General features: G+C 43.1%; 1 protein-coding gene across 1 annotated transcript in view; it reads right to left on the minus strand.

Moving 5' to 3' along the window:
• Positions 1–13,751, minus strand: part of LOC126148472 (uncharacterized) — a 222,676-nt gene that overhangs the window by 55,983 nt on the left and 152,942 nt on the right. Inside the window, exons 5-6 of the mRNA XM_049915759.1 lie at positions 11,201–11,306; positions 3,445–3,533 (exon numbers count right to left, since the gene is read on the minus strand). Of these exons, the coding sequence (XP_049771716.1) occupies positions 3,445–3,533; positions 11,201–11,306 (195 nt within the window). The remainder of the gene's footprint in view (positions 1–3,444; positions 3,534–11,200; positions 11,307–13,751) is intronic.

A 13,751-nucleotide genomic window follows, 5' to 3' on the forward strand; every position in this document is an offset into this window, starting at 1 on the left:
TTATATAATGGTAAGACAGAGATTTAGGAACCAGGTTTTAAATTGTAAGACATTTCCTGGGGCAGATGTGGATTCTGACCACAATCTATTGGTTATGAACTGCATATTGAAACTGAAGAAACTGCAAAAAGGTGGGAATTTAAGGAGATGGGACCTGGATAAACTAAAAGAACCAGAGGTTGTAGAGAGTTTCAGGGAGAGCATAAGGGAACAATTGACAGGAATGGGGGAAAGAAATACAGTAGAAGAAGAATGGGTAGCTCTGAGGGATGAAGTAGTGAAGGCAGCAGAGGATCAAGTAGGTAAAAAGACGAGGGCTAATAGAAATCCTTGGGTAACAGAAGAAATATTGAATTTAATCGATGAAAGGAGAAAATATAAAAATGCAATAAATGAAGCAGGCAAAAAGGAATACAAACGTCTCAAAAATGATATCGACAGGAAGTGCAAAATGGCTAAGCAGGGATGGCTAGAGGACAAATGTAAGGATGTAGAGGCTTGTCTCACTAGGGGTAAGATAGATACTGCCTACAGGAAAATTAAAGAGACCTTTGGAGAGAAGAGAACCACTTGTATGAATATCAAGAGCTCAGATGGCAACCCAGTTCTAAGCAAAGAAGGGAAGGCAGAAAGGTGGAAGGAGTATATAGAGGGTTTGTACAAGGGCGATGTACTTGAGGACAATATTATGGAAATGGAAGAGGATGTAGATGAAGACGAAATGGGAGATAAGATACTGCGTGAAGAGTTTGACAGAGCACTGAAAGACCTGAGTCGAAACAAGGCCCCGGGAGTAGACAACATTCCATTTGAACTACTGATGGCCTCGGGAGAGCCAGTCATGACAAAACTCTACCATCTGCTGAGCACGATGTATGACACAGGCGAAATACCCTCAGACTTCAAAAAGAATACAATAATTCCAATCCCAAAGAAAGCAGGTGTTGACAGATGTGAAAATTACCGAACTATCAGTTTAATAAGTCACAGCTGCAAAATACTAACGCGAATTCTTTACAGACGAATGGAAAAACTGGTAGAAGCCGACCTCGGGGAAGATCAGTTTGGATTCCGTAGAAATGTTGGAACACGTGAGGCAATACTGACCTTACGACTTATCTTAGAAGAAAGATTAAGAAAAGGCAAACCTACGTTTCTAGCATTTGTAGACTTAGAGAAAGCTTTTGACAATGTTAACTGGAATACTCTCTTTCAAATTCTGAAGATGGCAGGGGTAAAATACAGGGAGCGAAAGGCTATTTACAGTTTGTACAGAAACCAGATGGCAGTGATAAGAGTCGAGGGGCATGAAAGGGAAGCAGTGGTTGGGAAAGGAGTAAGACAGGGTTGTAGCCTCTCCCCGATGTTATTCAATCTGTATATTGAGCAAGCAGTAAAGGAAACAAAAGAAAAATTCGGAGTAGGTATTAAAATTCATGGAGAAGAAGTAAAAACTTTGAGGTTCGCCGATGACATTGTAATTCTGTCAGAGACAGCAAAGGACTTGGAAGAGCAGTTGAACGGAATGGACAGTGTCTTGAAAGGAGGATATAAGATGAACATCAACAAAAGTATAACGAGGATAATGGAATGTAGTCAAATTAAGTCGGGTGATGCTGAGGGAATTAGATTAGGAAATGAGACACTTAAAGTAGTAAAGGAGTTTTGCTATTTAGGGAGTAAAATAACCGATGATGGTCGAAGTAGAGAGGATATAAAATGTAGACTGGCAATGGCAAGGAAAGCGTTTCTCAAGAAGAGGAATTTGTTAACATCGAGTATAGATTTAAGTGTCAGGAAGTCGTTTCTGAAAGTATTTGTATGGAGTGTAGCCATGTATGGAAGTGAAACATGGACGATAACTAGTTTGGACAAGAAGAGAATAGAAGCTTTCGAAATGTGGTGCTACAGAAGAATGCTGAAGATAAGGTGGGTAGATCATGTAACTAATGAGGTGGTATTGAATAGGATTGGGGAGAAGAGAAGTTTGTGGCACAACTTGACTAGAAGAAGGGATCGGTTGGTAGGACATGTTTTGAGGCATCAAGGGATCACAAATTTAGCATTGGAGGGCAGTGTGGAGGGTAAAAATCGTAGAGGGAGACCAAGAGATGAATACACTAAGCAGATTCAGAAGGATGTAGGTTGCAGTAGATACTGGGAGATGAAGAAGCTTGCACAGGATAGAGTAGCATGGAGAGCTGCATCAAACCAGTCTCAGGACTGAAGACCACAACAACAACAGTCACTTGGTACTTCAATGACTTGATTCTTCTCCGTATTCTAATCCGTGCTCTAAATTATGACGTAATCCAGATCGTTGCTCAAAAAGAATGGTTTCTCGCAAGAAAGAGATAGGTTATCAGGTCGAACATTTCAGATTTTTAATCAGTACATGTAAAGAAAGCACGTTACGGAACACTTTTCTCTGGCTAGCGCTTCCATCTGAAATCAAAACTGAATCTCTTTCCACGTATTGCTGTTTTTTTTTCAAGTAGTGAAACAATAAAGCAGTTACTTCGTTCTGAACCCTCTTGGTAAGTCCTTCATGATAAGTGATCACCATAACTTCATCAATAGAAAAAATTACCTTCTCACAAAATTATCCTTCATATGGTTTCCTAAAGAAAGTTCACAAACCTAACCTCAGTAAATTACTTTGTAGAAATAAATTCGTTTTAGTAGAAATTTTTGAGCTGCAACAGTTCAAGACAGAGGTTTTAGCTGTATTTGACTAATTAAAATAGTTGTGGGTTTCGGTCATGGCTACCAAAACGCATCAGAATCACAAAAAAAATTTATTTTACTTGAGGGACGTTGCGTTAGACATCCTGCTTTTTTCTTAAATTTTGGTTATCTATTTCTGTACGCAAGGTACTACAAAGCTGCAATGTGACGAGTATTTGATTTATGTGTAATTAATATCCACATGCGTACAATATGTGACGGTCCAAGAGACATTATATTACAAACACGACAGCATTAAACTGATAACGGGCCGTTGCACACAATACGTTCCCGATATCAAACCACTCAGCTAATATCCATGAGCAACTTCGAATAATTTGACTGTAGGTTTCATCTCCACCCCGCATATTTCCAGAACAAGCAAAAATGATACATTACGTCAGCGCCTACTGTCGTGGCTGGGTCATGTCAGCTGAAAGTGAAATGGTGTAAAAAAACTGAGTGTGAGTGTAAAGCAGCGGAAAAATATTTATATATTTTAGTGCCCTTAAAGAAAAGGTTGTTGAGACACAAAGCTGGAATGAAAATATTACATGATTAGAACCTCTGCATATCAGGTATCCAAGTAACTAAAAATCCATCAGCTACAATTGATGGTGTATCATTTTTGAGAAGAAAAGATCACAAAGTGCTATGAACTACAAGTAACAACAAAGGAGGACCATTCTACGGTATTTCATAGTATGGCATACAAACCTTAATTTCCCATATTCGGCTCAGGTCGCTTCTGCTCAAATTCATAGTAATGCTGATTGGGTCTCTCACGCTGTCCACGTCAAAGTACACTGAAAACAGAAATCAAGCATGATGATCACTGAACATAAAGAAATGGAAATAATTAGTCATGTAAACCATGAAGCTGCTGTTTTGTTTAAATCCATGTTCCAAGGTTTTTGCACTGTTTGTATCGGAATTGTGTGGAACAAGCCTGTTTACATAATGCAGTACTTCCGTTGCAAGTGGCAATGGCCCATCAAGTCTGCAAGTCCATATCGTGCACTTCGCCTCGATCCATAAATTCTCAACTTCACTGGACTGGATGTAGCTGTGCCCACTGAAACAATGGGCATAGGATTTTCTTTTCTTCGGGTTATTCATACATAATGTATAGCCCATAAGGGGAAATGGCGTTTTAAAATGCAGTATGCTGCCTAAACTCCCCATTGAAATTATAAGGAGGAGATTTTGAGAGGTCGGGTAGTGGCTGGTTAATTCCAAATATTGCGTTATCAATCAGCATAATACATTATTACATTAAAGGTTAGCCGTTTATAATTATTTGGATCTTGCTGTATTTTACATGTGTCTAAAAATTACCACATTATAAAATTTACATGGTTCAAATGGCTCTGAGCACTATGGGACTTTACATCTGAGGTCTTCAGTCCCCTAGAACTTAGAACTACTTAAACCTAACTAACCTAAGGACATCACACACATCCATGCCCGAGGCAGGATTCGAACCTGCGACAGTAGCGGTCGCGCGGTTCCAGACTGAAGCGCCTAGAGCCGCCGCGACCGAACCCAGTTCCCTCTGAGCAGCCATAGCGTACGATCTCCGTGCCGGCACGTTCACAGGAGCTCAGTCCGTCAGTTCACCTGATGATGGCGACATGTATGATCGCCGAAATATTGTGCCCGTTGGACACTGTAGACCGGCAGTACACTCGTGGATATTTTGATTATCAAATACGCCGGGAGAAACTCAATAATCACACTATCTCCCCTACTTCGCGATAATACAAAGCGAGCTGCTCTTCTTTGTACTTTTTCGATGTCATCCGCAAGAAATGCAAGCTTGGATATAAATGCAGACGCTAGCCAAGCTTGCAGGATGGGCTGTTGTATCTGACCACGAACGGCACCAGTGCATTGTCCTCAATACGTTGCACGTGTCATTCATAGACGTAACAGTGTTTTGTGTAGTTTTGTGTCGGAGCTAAGTGAATTAGGATGTGGGCAAATTCTTAGTGCTCGTATGGTGGGGGCTTCCCGAAACCATGGTAGCTGAAGTGTTTTATGCTTCAAGAGCCACCTACCGAAGATTTATACCGCATACAAGGAAAGTGGAAAAACAACATCCGCTAAACCACCACGCGGAAAAAGTGTGTTTCGAGTGATCGAGACAGACGGTCATTTAACAGAACTGTGACGAAAAATAAGAGGACGACAGGTGCAAAAATCACTGTAGAACTGAGGTCTAACTAGCAAGCCCTGCCACCACCAAAAGAACAAGAAGGGGGCTTCATAAGCAGGGAATGGAAGAGCAACTGGAATTCCAAAATCACTCGTCAGTGATACAAATACCCGTAACGGGAAAACGTGGTTTCGAAGCCATAAAAACTGGACTATGGCATATCGAAAGAAGTCATTTGGTCGGATGAGTCTTCTTTCACACTGCTCCCAACTACTGGATGGGTTTACGTCCTAAGAACGAGACATGGCAGAAATTCGGTTATGGTTTCGGCAGCCATATTGCGGTATTCCGTGAGGCCCATGGCTGCACTGCTAGGTCGCATTACTGCCAGGGACTATTTGACCACTCTGGCTCATCAGGTCCATTCCATAGCAATTTGTTTGTTCCCCAATGGCGACGCTGTGTTCCAAGGCGACAGTGCCACTGTTCATACAGCTCGCATCGTCCGGGACAGGTTCTGTGAGCACGATGATGAATTAACGCATCTCCCCTCCAACGTTACTGACTCTTTGTGGGCCGGCCAGTGTGGCCGAGCGGCTCTAGGCGCTTCAGTCTGGACCCGCGCGACCGCTACCGTCGCAGGTTCGAATCCTGCCTCGGGCATGGATGTGTGTGATGTCCTTAGGTTAGTTAGGTTTAAGTAGTTCTAAGTTCTAGGGGACTGATGACCTCAGATGTTAAGTCCCATCGTGCTCAGAGCCATTTGAACCATTTGAAGTGTTTGTGGTCTATTTTTGGAGAGAAGGTTGCGTTATCGCTATCCACCTTCATCATCAGTACTTGGACTTGCCACTATTTTGTAAGAGGAAAGGTCTAAGATTCCCTTTAAAACCAAAAAGTCCTTTGATTCATTGTTAAACTCTACTATATCACTCACAATAGATTTAATTTGATGTGGCAGGTTGTTCAATACATGTGATCCCAATTAGCTCATACTTTCTGTAACAGAAGTAAATCTTAGAAACTTTTGTAGAAGTTCCTGAAGACCTAATGTTATATTCATGATTTCCCCTATTTTTAAAGAATTGTTAGACATGATAAAGGACATTAATGAATGTGCTGTGAGATAGTTGTCAAAACACAAAATTTTTCGAGGAGGTCTCTGAAGGTGTTCTGTAACTGATGTTAGCAGATGATGTTCTCATATCACGCCATTGTATCCTGAAGTCGAGCTGGTCCAAAAAATGATTCTGTAACTCATTAGCGAATGGAAATTTCTAGAAAAAACTGATTTCTTCACTTCGAAACGTCATATAGCAGTAATCAGTCGTCGAAAGCATTTTTGTGACTCAGAAAGTCAAAGTTGTATCTTTACTTCGAAGCAGCCTTTAATGTATTGTTTTTATTATGACTGTCCACCCCGATAGCTGAGTGGTCAGCGTGACGGATTGCTGTCCTGCGGGCCCGGGTTCAATTCCCGACTGGGTCGGGGATTTCCTCCGCTCAGGAACTGGGTGTTGTGCTGTCTTCATCATCATTTCATCCCGATCTGGCGGGCAGGTTGCCCAATGTGGCGTCGAATGTAATAAGACCTGCACCAAGGCGGCCGGACCAGCTCCGCAAGGGGCCTCCCGGCCAATGACGCCAAACGCTCATTTCCATTTCTATTATGACTCAATACTGCCAGCTACAGCTTACTCGGTAACAGCTGTCACCATGTTGAACATGATTATGATGTTTCTTACACGGCTAGGATTAATTGCTCTGTGGAACCGTTCAATGGTTGGTTGGTTGCTTGATGATTTGGGAGAGGGGAACAAACAGCGACGTCATCGGTCCCATTGATGTAGGGAAGGACGCGGAACGAACTGTTCAGTGCCCTTTCAAAGGAACCATCCCGGCATGTGCCTGAATTTCGGGAAATCAGGGAAAACCTAAATCAGGATGGCCGAATGCGAGTCCGGTGTACTAATCACTGCGTCACCTCGCTCGGTGAACCGTTCAATAAGAATATTATAAAAGCATAACTTTCGAAAGTCTCTTCATGGATTTTTGGATGGTCAAAAAATGGTTCAAATGGCTTTGAGCACTATGGGACTTAACTTCTGAGGTCATCAGTCCCCTAGAACTTAGAACTACTTAAACCTAACTAACCTAAGGACATCACACACATCCATGCCCGAAGCAGGATTCGAACCTGCGACCGTAGCGGTCGCGCGGTTCCAGACTGTAGCGCCTAGAACCTCTCGGCCAACCGGTCGGCTTGGATTATCACAATTGCGTGACAATTAGTTACTGTCTGAAGGTATCCGTGTTTGATTATAAGAGCGAATTTAGGATTAATTGCCAAATTTCCAACCACAAAAACAGAAGTAAAAATAATTTCCATATATTAGTTTCTCCATATTTGGATGACGCTGACTACGCAACTCGCTCTCTCTCTTTGCTTGTGTCTGTGTCCTGCACTCCGCAAGGTCGGCAAAGATATCGTCTGATTTGGCAAAGTTAATTGAAGGGGTGGCCGGATGCTCTTCCTGTCACCCCCCCCCCCCCCCCCGGTGGATGAGCCGATGAGGAAGACAACACAACAGGATGACGAGGACATCACAACACCGAGACCCTGAGCGGAGAAAAATCCACCATCCAGCCGGGAATCGAACCCGGGCCACCTGGCGCGGCGTTCCGTTGTGCTGACCACTCAGCTATCGGGGCGGACATGCTGACTACCCCACTATCGTTCAGTTAATGAAAATCCGCTCCGGTTGCTTAATTGGAGCTTTATTAAGTGCACACACGACCAGTTTGGGCCTTTATATTAAGTCATTATCAAGTTTATCTGAAACTGCCATATATAATATATGGTATATAGATATTCTTGTAAATAATAATAGATAAGAGACAATGCTTATATAATAAGAGTACAAGTACAGGGAGAATATACAATTTACGTTATGCTGTAAAGAAGCAGCGTCAAATGATAAAAGGTAGAAGTTAAGTGGATTTAAAGAAAAATCGCTCCCAATGATATCTTGAGAAAAATGGGCTTGATTTAACTATAAAAAGCTGTACAATCCAATACCTTCAGACTGTTCCAATGGTTTAGGTAAAAAGGGTTATTTGACAGATTTCAAAATTACATTATATTTTTTTTCAGTTTAAATCCTAACAGTAAAGGATAAAACTGGAAAAGTCAAATAGATTTAAAAAATTTCGTGCCCAATGACGTCATGCGAAAAATGGACTTGTCGTAATTATAAAAACGGTACAATCGGATACATTAAACTTGTTAACATGATTAAGCTAAAAGAGTTAATTTCTGACGTGTTTCAGAACTAAAAGTGTAGAATACGACTAGTTGCAATGAACGAGGCGTCCATGTCGAGCGTAAATTTTACTCGTTACAGAGACGAGGACGCCCCGTTCGTAGCAACTATTTTACAGTTTAATTAATTCCAAGTAATTACTTTTAGCATTTAATATGAGACACAGGCAGCTCCATTCTGAAAACACATCAGCAAGCGAATGCATGTTAACAATTTTAATTTATCGTATTGTACAGTTTTTATAATTACGACACGCCGGTTTTTCTCATGCGTCATTAGGGGCGATTTTTTAAAACCCACTTGACTTCTACTGTTTTTATCGTTTGACTGTGCTTCTCTATAGCATAACGCGTTAAGTTGTATATCCCTTCTCCACTTATACTCTACATGTACAAAGCATTGTCTCTCTTCTACTGCTATGTAAAGGAATATCTACACTGGCGGAAAAAATAGCAAACCAAGAAGGAGTTGTGCGACATAAACGAAATTGGCTGGCGTGTTTCTACATCTGAAATATGAAGTCTATTCAGATTTCGTGTCAGTCGCTAGTAGCGCCACTATGAGGATGCAAATCAGTTTTCCTTTAAAATACACGCTGTAACGGTCGTGGGCGTTAGTTACGTTTGAGATTTCACATGGCGAACTGACGTTAGTCAAGAATGCCTTTAAGACGACAAAGACGCCATTAACAATACCTCACTGTGTTTGAACGAGATCGTGTAATAGTGTTACGAGAAGCCGGATGTTCCTTCAGCGATACAGCACAAAGACTTGGCAGGAATGTAGCCACCGTACATCGATTGCTGGCAACGGTGGTCACGACTCTGCACGGTCGCAGTAAGACCGGTCTCCGGACGCCCACGTGGCGCTACTGAGAGGGAATATCATTGTGTTCGGCGTAAGGCTTTGGCGCATCGTACTGCATGTGTAGTACCAATTTGAACAGCAATTGGCACCACAGTGGCACAACGAACTGTTGCAAACAGGTTACTTCAGGGACAGATCCAAGGCGCCCTATAGGATGCATTCCACGGACCCCAAACTATCGCAATTTGCGATTTCAGTGGTGTCAAATGAGAGCTCATTAGAGGGCAGTGTCGAGCTCCTTCATGCTTTATAATGAAAGCCAGTTTTCCCTGGGTGCCAATGATGACCGTGTATTGGTTAGAAGGAGGGCAGTTAAGTGACTGCAAACAACTTGTCTGCGTGCTATACGCACTGTACCTACACCTGGAGTTATTGCCTGGGGTGCGATTTCGTATGACAGCAGGGACACCCTCATGGTTATCCTACATACCCAGACTTCAAATCTGTGCGTCAGTCTGGTGATTCGACCTGCTGTGCTGCCATTCATGAACAGCATTCCAGTCGGTTTTTTCCAACAGGATAACGCTCACCCACATACCGCTGTCGTAGCCCAACATGCTCTAGAGAGTGCCGACATGTCGCCTTGGACTGCTTAATCGCTACACCTGTCTCCAATCGAGCACATGTGGGACACCATCGGACGACAACCCCAGAGTCATCCAGAAAACAGCTTTAATCGTCCCTATATTGACCGACCAAGTGCAACAGGCATGGAAGATCATCCCACAAACTGTCATCCGGCAGCTGTACATTAGCAGCTGCACATTTGCTTGCTTAGTTTCAACATTCCGGCGGTTACACCGGTTATTAATGCATCAGCATTTCAGATTTTCAATGGCTTATCTTGCGCTTACATTAACCTGTGCCGGCCGCGGTGGTCTCGCGGTTCTCGGCGCTCAGTCTGGAACCGCGCGACTGCTACGGTCGCAGGTTCGAATCCTGCCTCGGGCATGGGTGTGTGTGATGTCCTTAGGTTAGTTAGGTTTAAGTAGTTCTAAGTTCTAGCGGACTGATGACCACAGATGTTAAGTCCCATTTGAACCATTTGAACCATTAACCTGTGATCTTGCGACGGTAATCACTTAAACATGTTACTTAGACAAATGTATTTCCGAAATTTCATTACGCTACGTTAATTATTTTTTGTGATGCGATTTTTTTTCCCTCAGTTTATGTATCCATCATAATATATCCGGAAGTTTCAGATATACTTGACAAAGGCCTAATGAAAAGGCCGAAACCGCTCGTGTGTGGTCTTAATAAAGTTCCAATTAGGCAACTGGAGCGGCTCTTCATTAGTTTCCATGTAGACAATGCCCCCATGTCTTGCGTCCAAGTGGCCGTGCGGCTCTAGGCGCTACAGTCTGGAGCCGAGCGACCACTCCGGTCGCAGGTTCGAATCCTGCCTCGGGCATGGATGTGTGTGATGTCCTTAGGTTAGTTAGGTTTAATTAGTTCTAAGTTCTAGGCGACTGATGAACTCAGAAGCTAAGTCGCATAGTGCTCAGAGCCTCTTGAGTCCAGAATAGAGTTTTATAATCTCCTACAGAAGCCTGTAACACGTTGTTGGTAGAAATAAGCAGGAAACTGGAATCACCAGGTACTCAAAAACAAAGTGAAATGGTATTTTATTAGTCGTACCTTCCTTATCAGATCGTTAGGACTCGGGGATGGAAATTCCACCTAAAACTAATGTTCATATTAAAAATGTGTTTTAACTTTTCCAGTACTGGTACAGAGACAGCTGTAGTGATTTCTGAAATTATTAATGTTACTGAAATGCTTAGCAGATCAAGACAGCAGCTGAGCTGCGTAAGAGGAACAGTGGTTATCTTCAATGTAGCTACTTTCCTCCTCATATACAAATAAAGTAATCTAAAAGTAACTCTCATGTTTATCAGCGTGAGTGAATTAGCGCTAGTCATAATTTGTAGTTACTGTGCTTCAGAAAATTTGTTTGCAGTGGTTGCTTCTGTGTTTTAATACATAAACTGACTCTTTTCACATCCCTGAACATTATTCTTAATGATGGGATACACAGAAAACGATGTATCAACAAACGAATATATGAATTATCTTTTTCAAAAGCATAAAAACAAAATATCGAAAGTGTTTAAAGGCTTACTGTGTTGTCCACTGTTCTGGCCGCATAGCGTGAGCTGCCTCGCTGGTCCTGCAGACATGAGGAACACGTCGGAGTCACACACGCCAGTGCGCCGGTTTGGCTGGCCCTGCAACCACACACGCTTGTCACACTGATCGATTGTTCGATCCAATTCACACACTAGGGACACTTACAAAATGTGCACTGAGAAGGCAACTATAGAAATATGTCTTTCCATCACGTGTATATATATATATATATATATATATATATATATATATACTCCTTAAAAACGCTAAATACTGGATTGTTACAATTAAAGTGCAGCTATTCACGGAGGTCCAGTCTGTGTTGTAATTATCATACGGCAGAGGAACTTGGTAGATTCGCTAACGTGTTAATATACAACCGATTTACGCTGGAAAAAAATTGGTTCCAACTTTTGCTGCGAAGTGCAAGTCTGACGCTGTACAGCATCTCGTCGATGTCTCTGGTGCTCATACTGAATAACCTGTGTAAGTGGCAGTTAATTAAAAAAATCAGCATTTTGCCTTTCTCATTTGTTTTACCTTTCCAGTCCACGTCCCGTTCTTAATCCATTGCATATAGTAACATTTCTATACGTCTTTCTTGCGTTCACAGAACCAGATTTGGAAATGACGACTGAGACGTCAGGTACCGCACCACGCAGGTTACATTTAGCAAATAAAAATAAATACACCTCAAGCCAGAATCAAACCCACGACCTCCTTCACGCTAATCAAAAACGCTACCCACTGCACCAGCTGCACAGCATTGCAGCCGCTTCCTGACTGAGATAGTTACCGTGGAGGTTATTACAGTGCTGCCAGATTGCCCGTCTTTAACGACCATTTACTGCCGCAAATATATGCAGGACGAAATTTTGTGAGAATCGTATGTGTATTGCTAGTATGTGAGGTATTACGCTGTGAAGTCCGAGTGCACGAAGTTTTCTTCACCCTGTAGATTAGATTAAGTCATGTGGCTGGAATAGTAGACGGAAAACTACACTATGTGATCAGAAGTATCCGGACACATGGCTGAAAATGACTTAAAGGTTCGTCGCACCCTCCATTGGTCATGCTGGAATTCATTATGACGTTGGCCCACACTTAGCCTTGATGACAGCTTCCACTCTCGCAGGCATACGTTCAATCAGGTGCTGGAAGATTTCTTGGAGAATGGCAGCACATTCTTCACGGAGTGCTGCATTGAGGAGAGGTATCGACGTCGGTCGGTGAGGCCTGGCACGAAGCAGGCGATCCAAAACATCCACAAGGTCTTCTATAGGATTCAGGTCAGAACACTGTGCAGGCCAGTCCACTACAGGGATGTTATTGTCGTGTAACCACTCCGTCACAGGCCGTGCATTATGAACAGCTGCTCGACCGTGTTGAAAGATGCAATCGCCATCCCCGAATTTCTCTTCAACAGAGGGAAGCAAGAAGGTGCTTAAAACATCAATGTAAGCTTGTGCTGTGATAGTGCCACCGCAAAACAACACGGAGCGCAAGCCCTCTCCATGGAAAACACGACCACACCATAACACCACCGCCTCCGAATTTTACTGTTGACAGTACACACGTTGGCAGATGACCTTCACCAGGCATTCGTCATACTCACACCCTGCCATCTGATCGCCATATTGTGCACCGTGATTCGTCACTCCACACAACGTTTTTCCACAGTTCAATTGTCCAATATTTACGCTACTTACACCAAGCAAGGCGTCGTTTGGCATTTACCGGCATGATGTGTGCCTTATGAGATGCCGCTCGACCATGAAATCCGAATTTCTCGCCTCCCGCCTAACTGTCATAGTACTTGTATTGGATCTTGATGCAGTTTGGAAGTCCTGTGTGATGGTCTGGATAGATGTCTGCCTATTATACACTACGACCCTCTTCAACTGTCGGCGGTCTCTGTCAGTCAGCTTTTGTGCTTCACGTTTGCACTTTACTATCACATCGGAAACAGTGGACTTAGGGATGTTTAGGAGTGTGGAAATCTCGCGTACAGACGTATGACACAAGTGACACCCAATCAACTGACCGCGTTCGAAGTACCTGAGTTCCACGGAGCGCCCCATTCTGCTCTCTCACGATGTCCAATGACTACTGAGGTAATTGATATGGAGTACCTGGCATTAGGTGGCAGTACAACGCACCTAATGTGAAAAACGTATATTTTGGGGTGTCCGGATACTTTTGATCACATAGTGTATTTACCTTGCGGGCAGCTAACTTTATAGGAACGATGTTCAGATTGTGCGGTGCAGGATCTGCGTCGTTAGTGTTGTCAGTGTCACGTTACTGGTCAGGTGCCGGTACTGCTATGGTACCAGTCACGCCACAAATTCCTGAAGAAGTTACAGTTGACACGCCTGAGAAAGCTGGACGCAGTGTGCGACATTCAAGGAGTGCACAGAGCAGTGTCACGGCAGGTGAACATTCCATGGTCCACCGTTCGAAAAGTGCTGCGAACAATTGTCAGATGGTATCCCAGCTGTTGTGGATGCAAATGGTCGTCGCACTCAGCAACATTTGCAACC

The sequence above is a fragment of the Schistocerca cancellata genome, chromosome 2 (genome assembly GCF_023864275.1).
Source record: "Schistocerca cancellata isolate TAMUIC-IGC-003103 chromosome 2, iqSchCanc2.1, whole genome shotgun sequence".
NCBI lineage: Eukaryota > Metazoa > Arthropoda > Insecta > Orthoptera > Acrididae > Schistocerca > Schistocerca cancellata.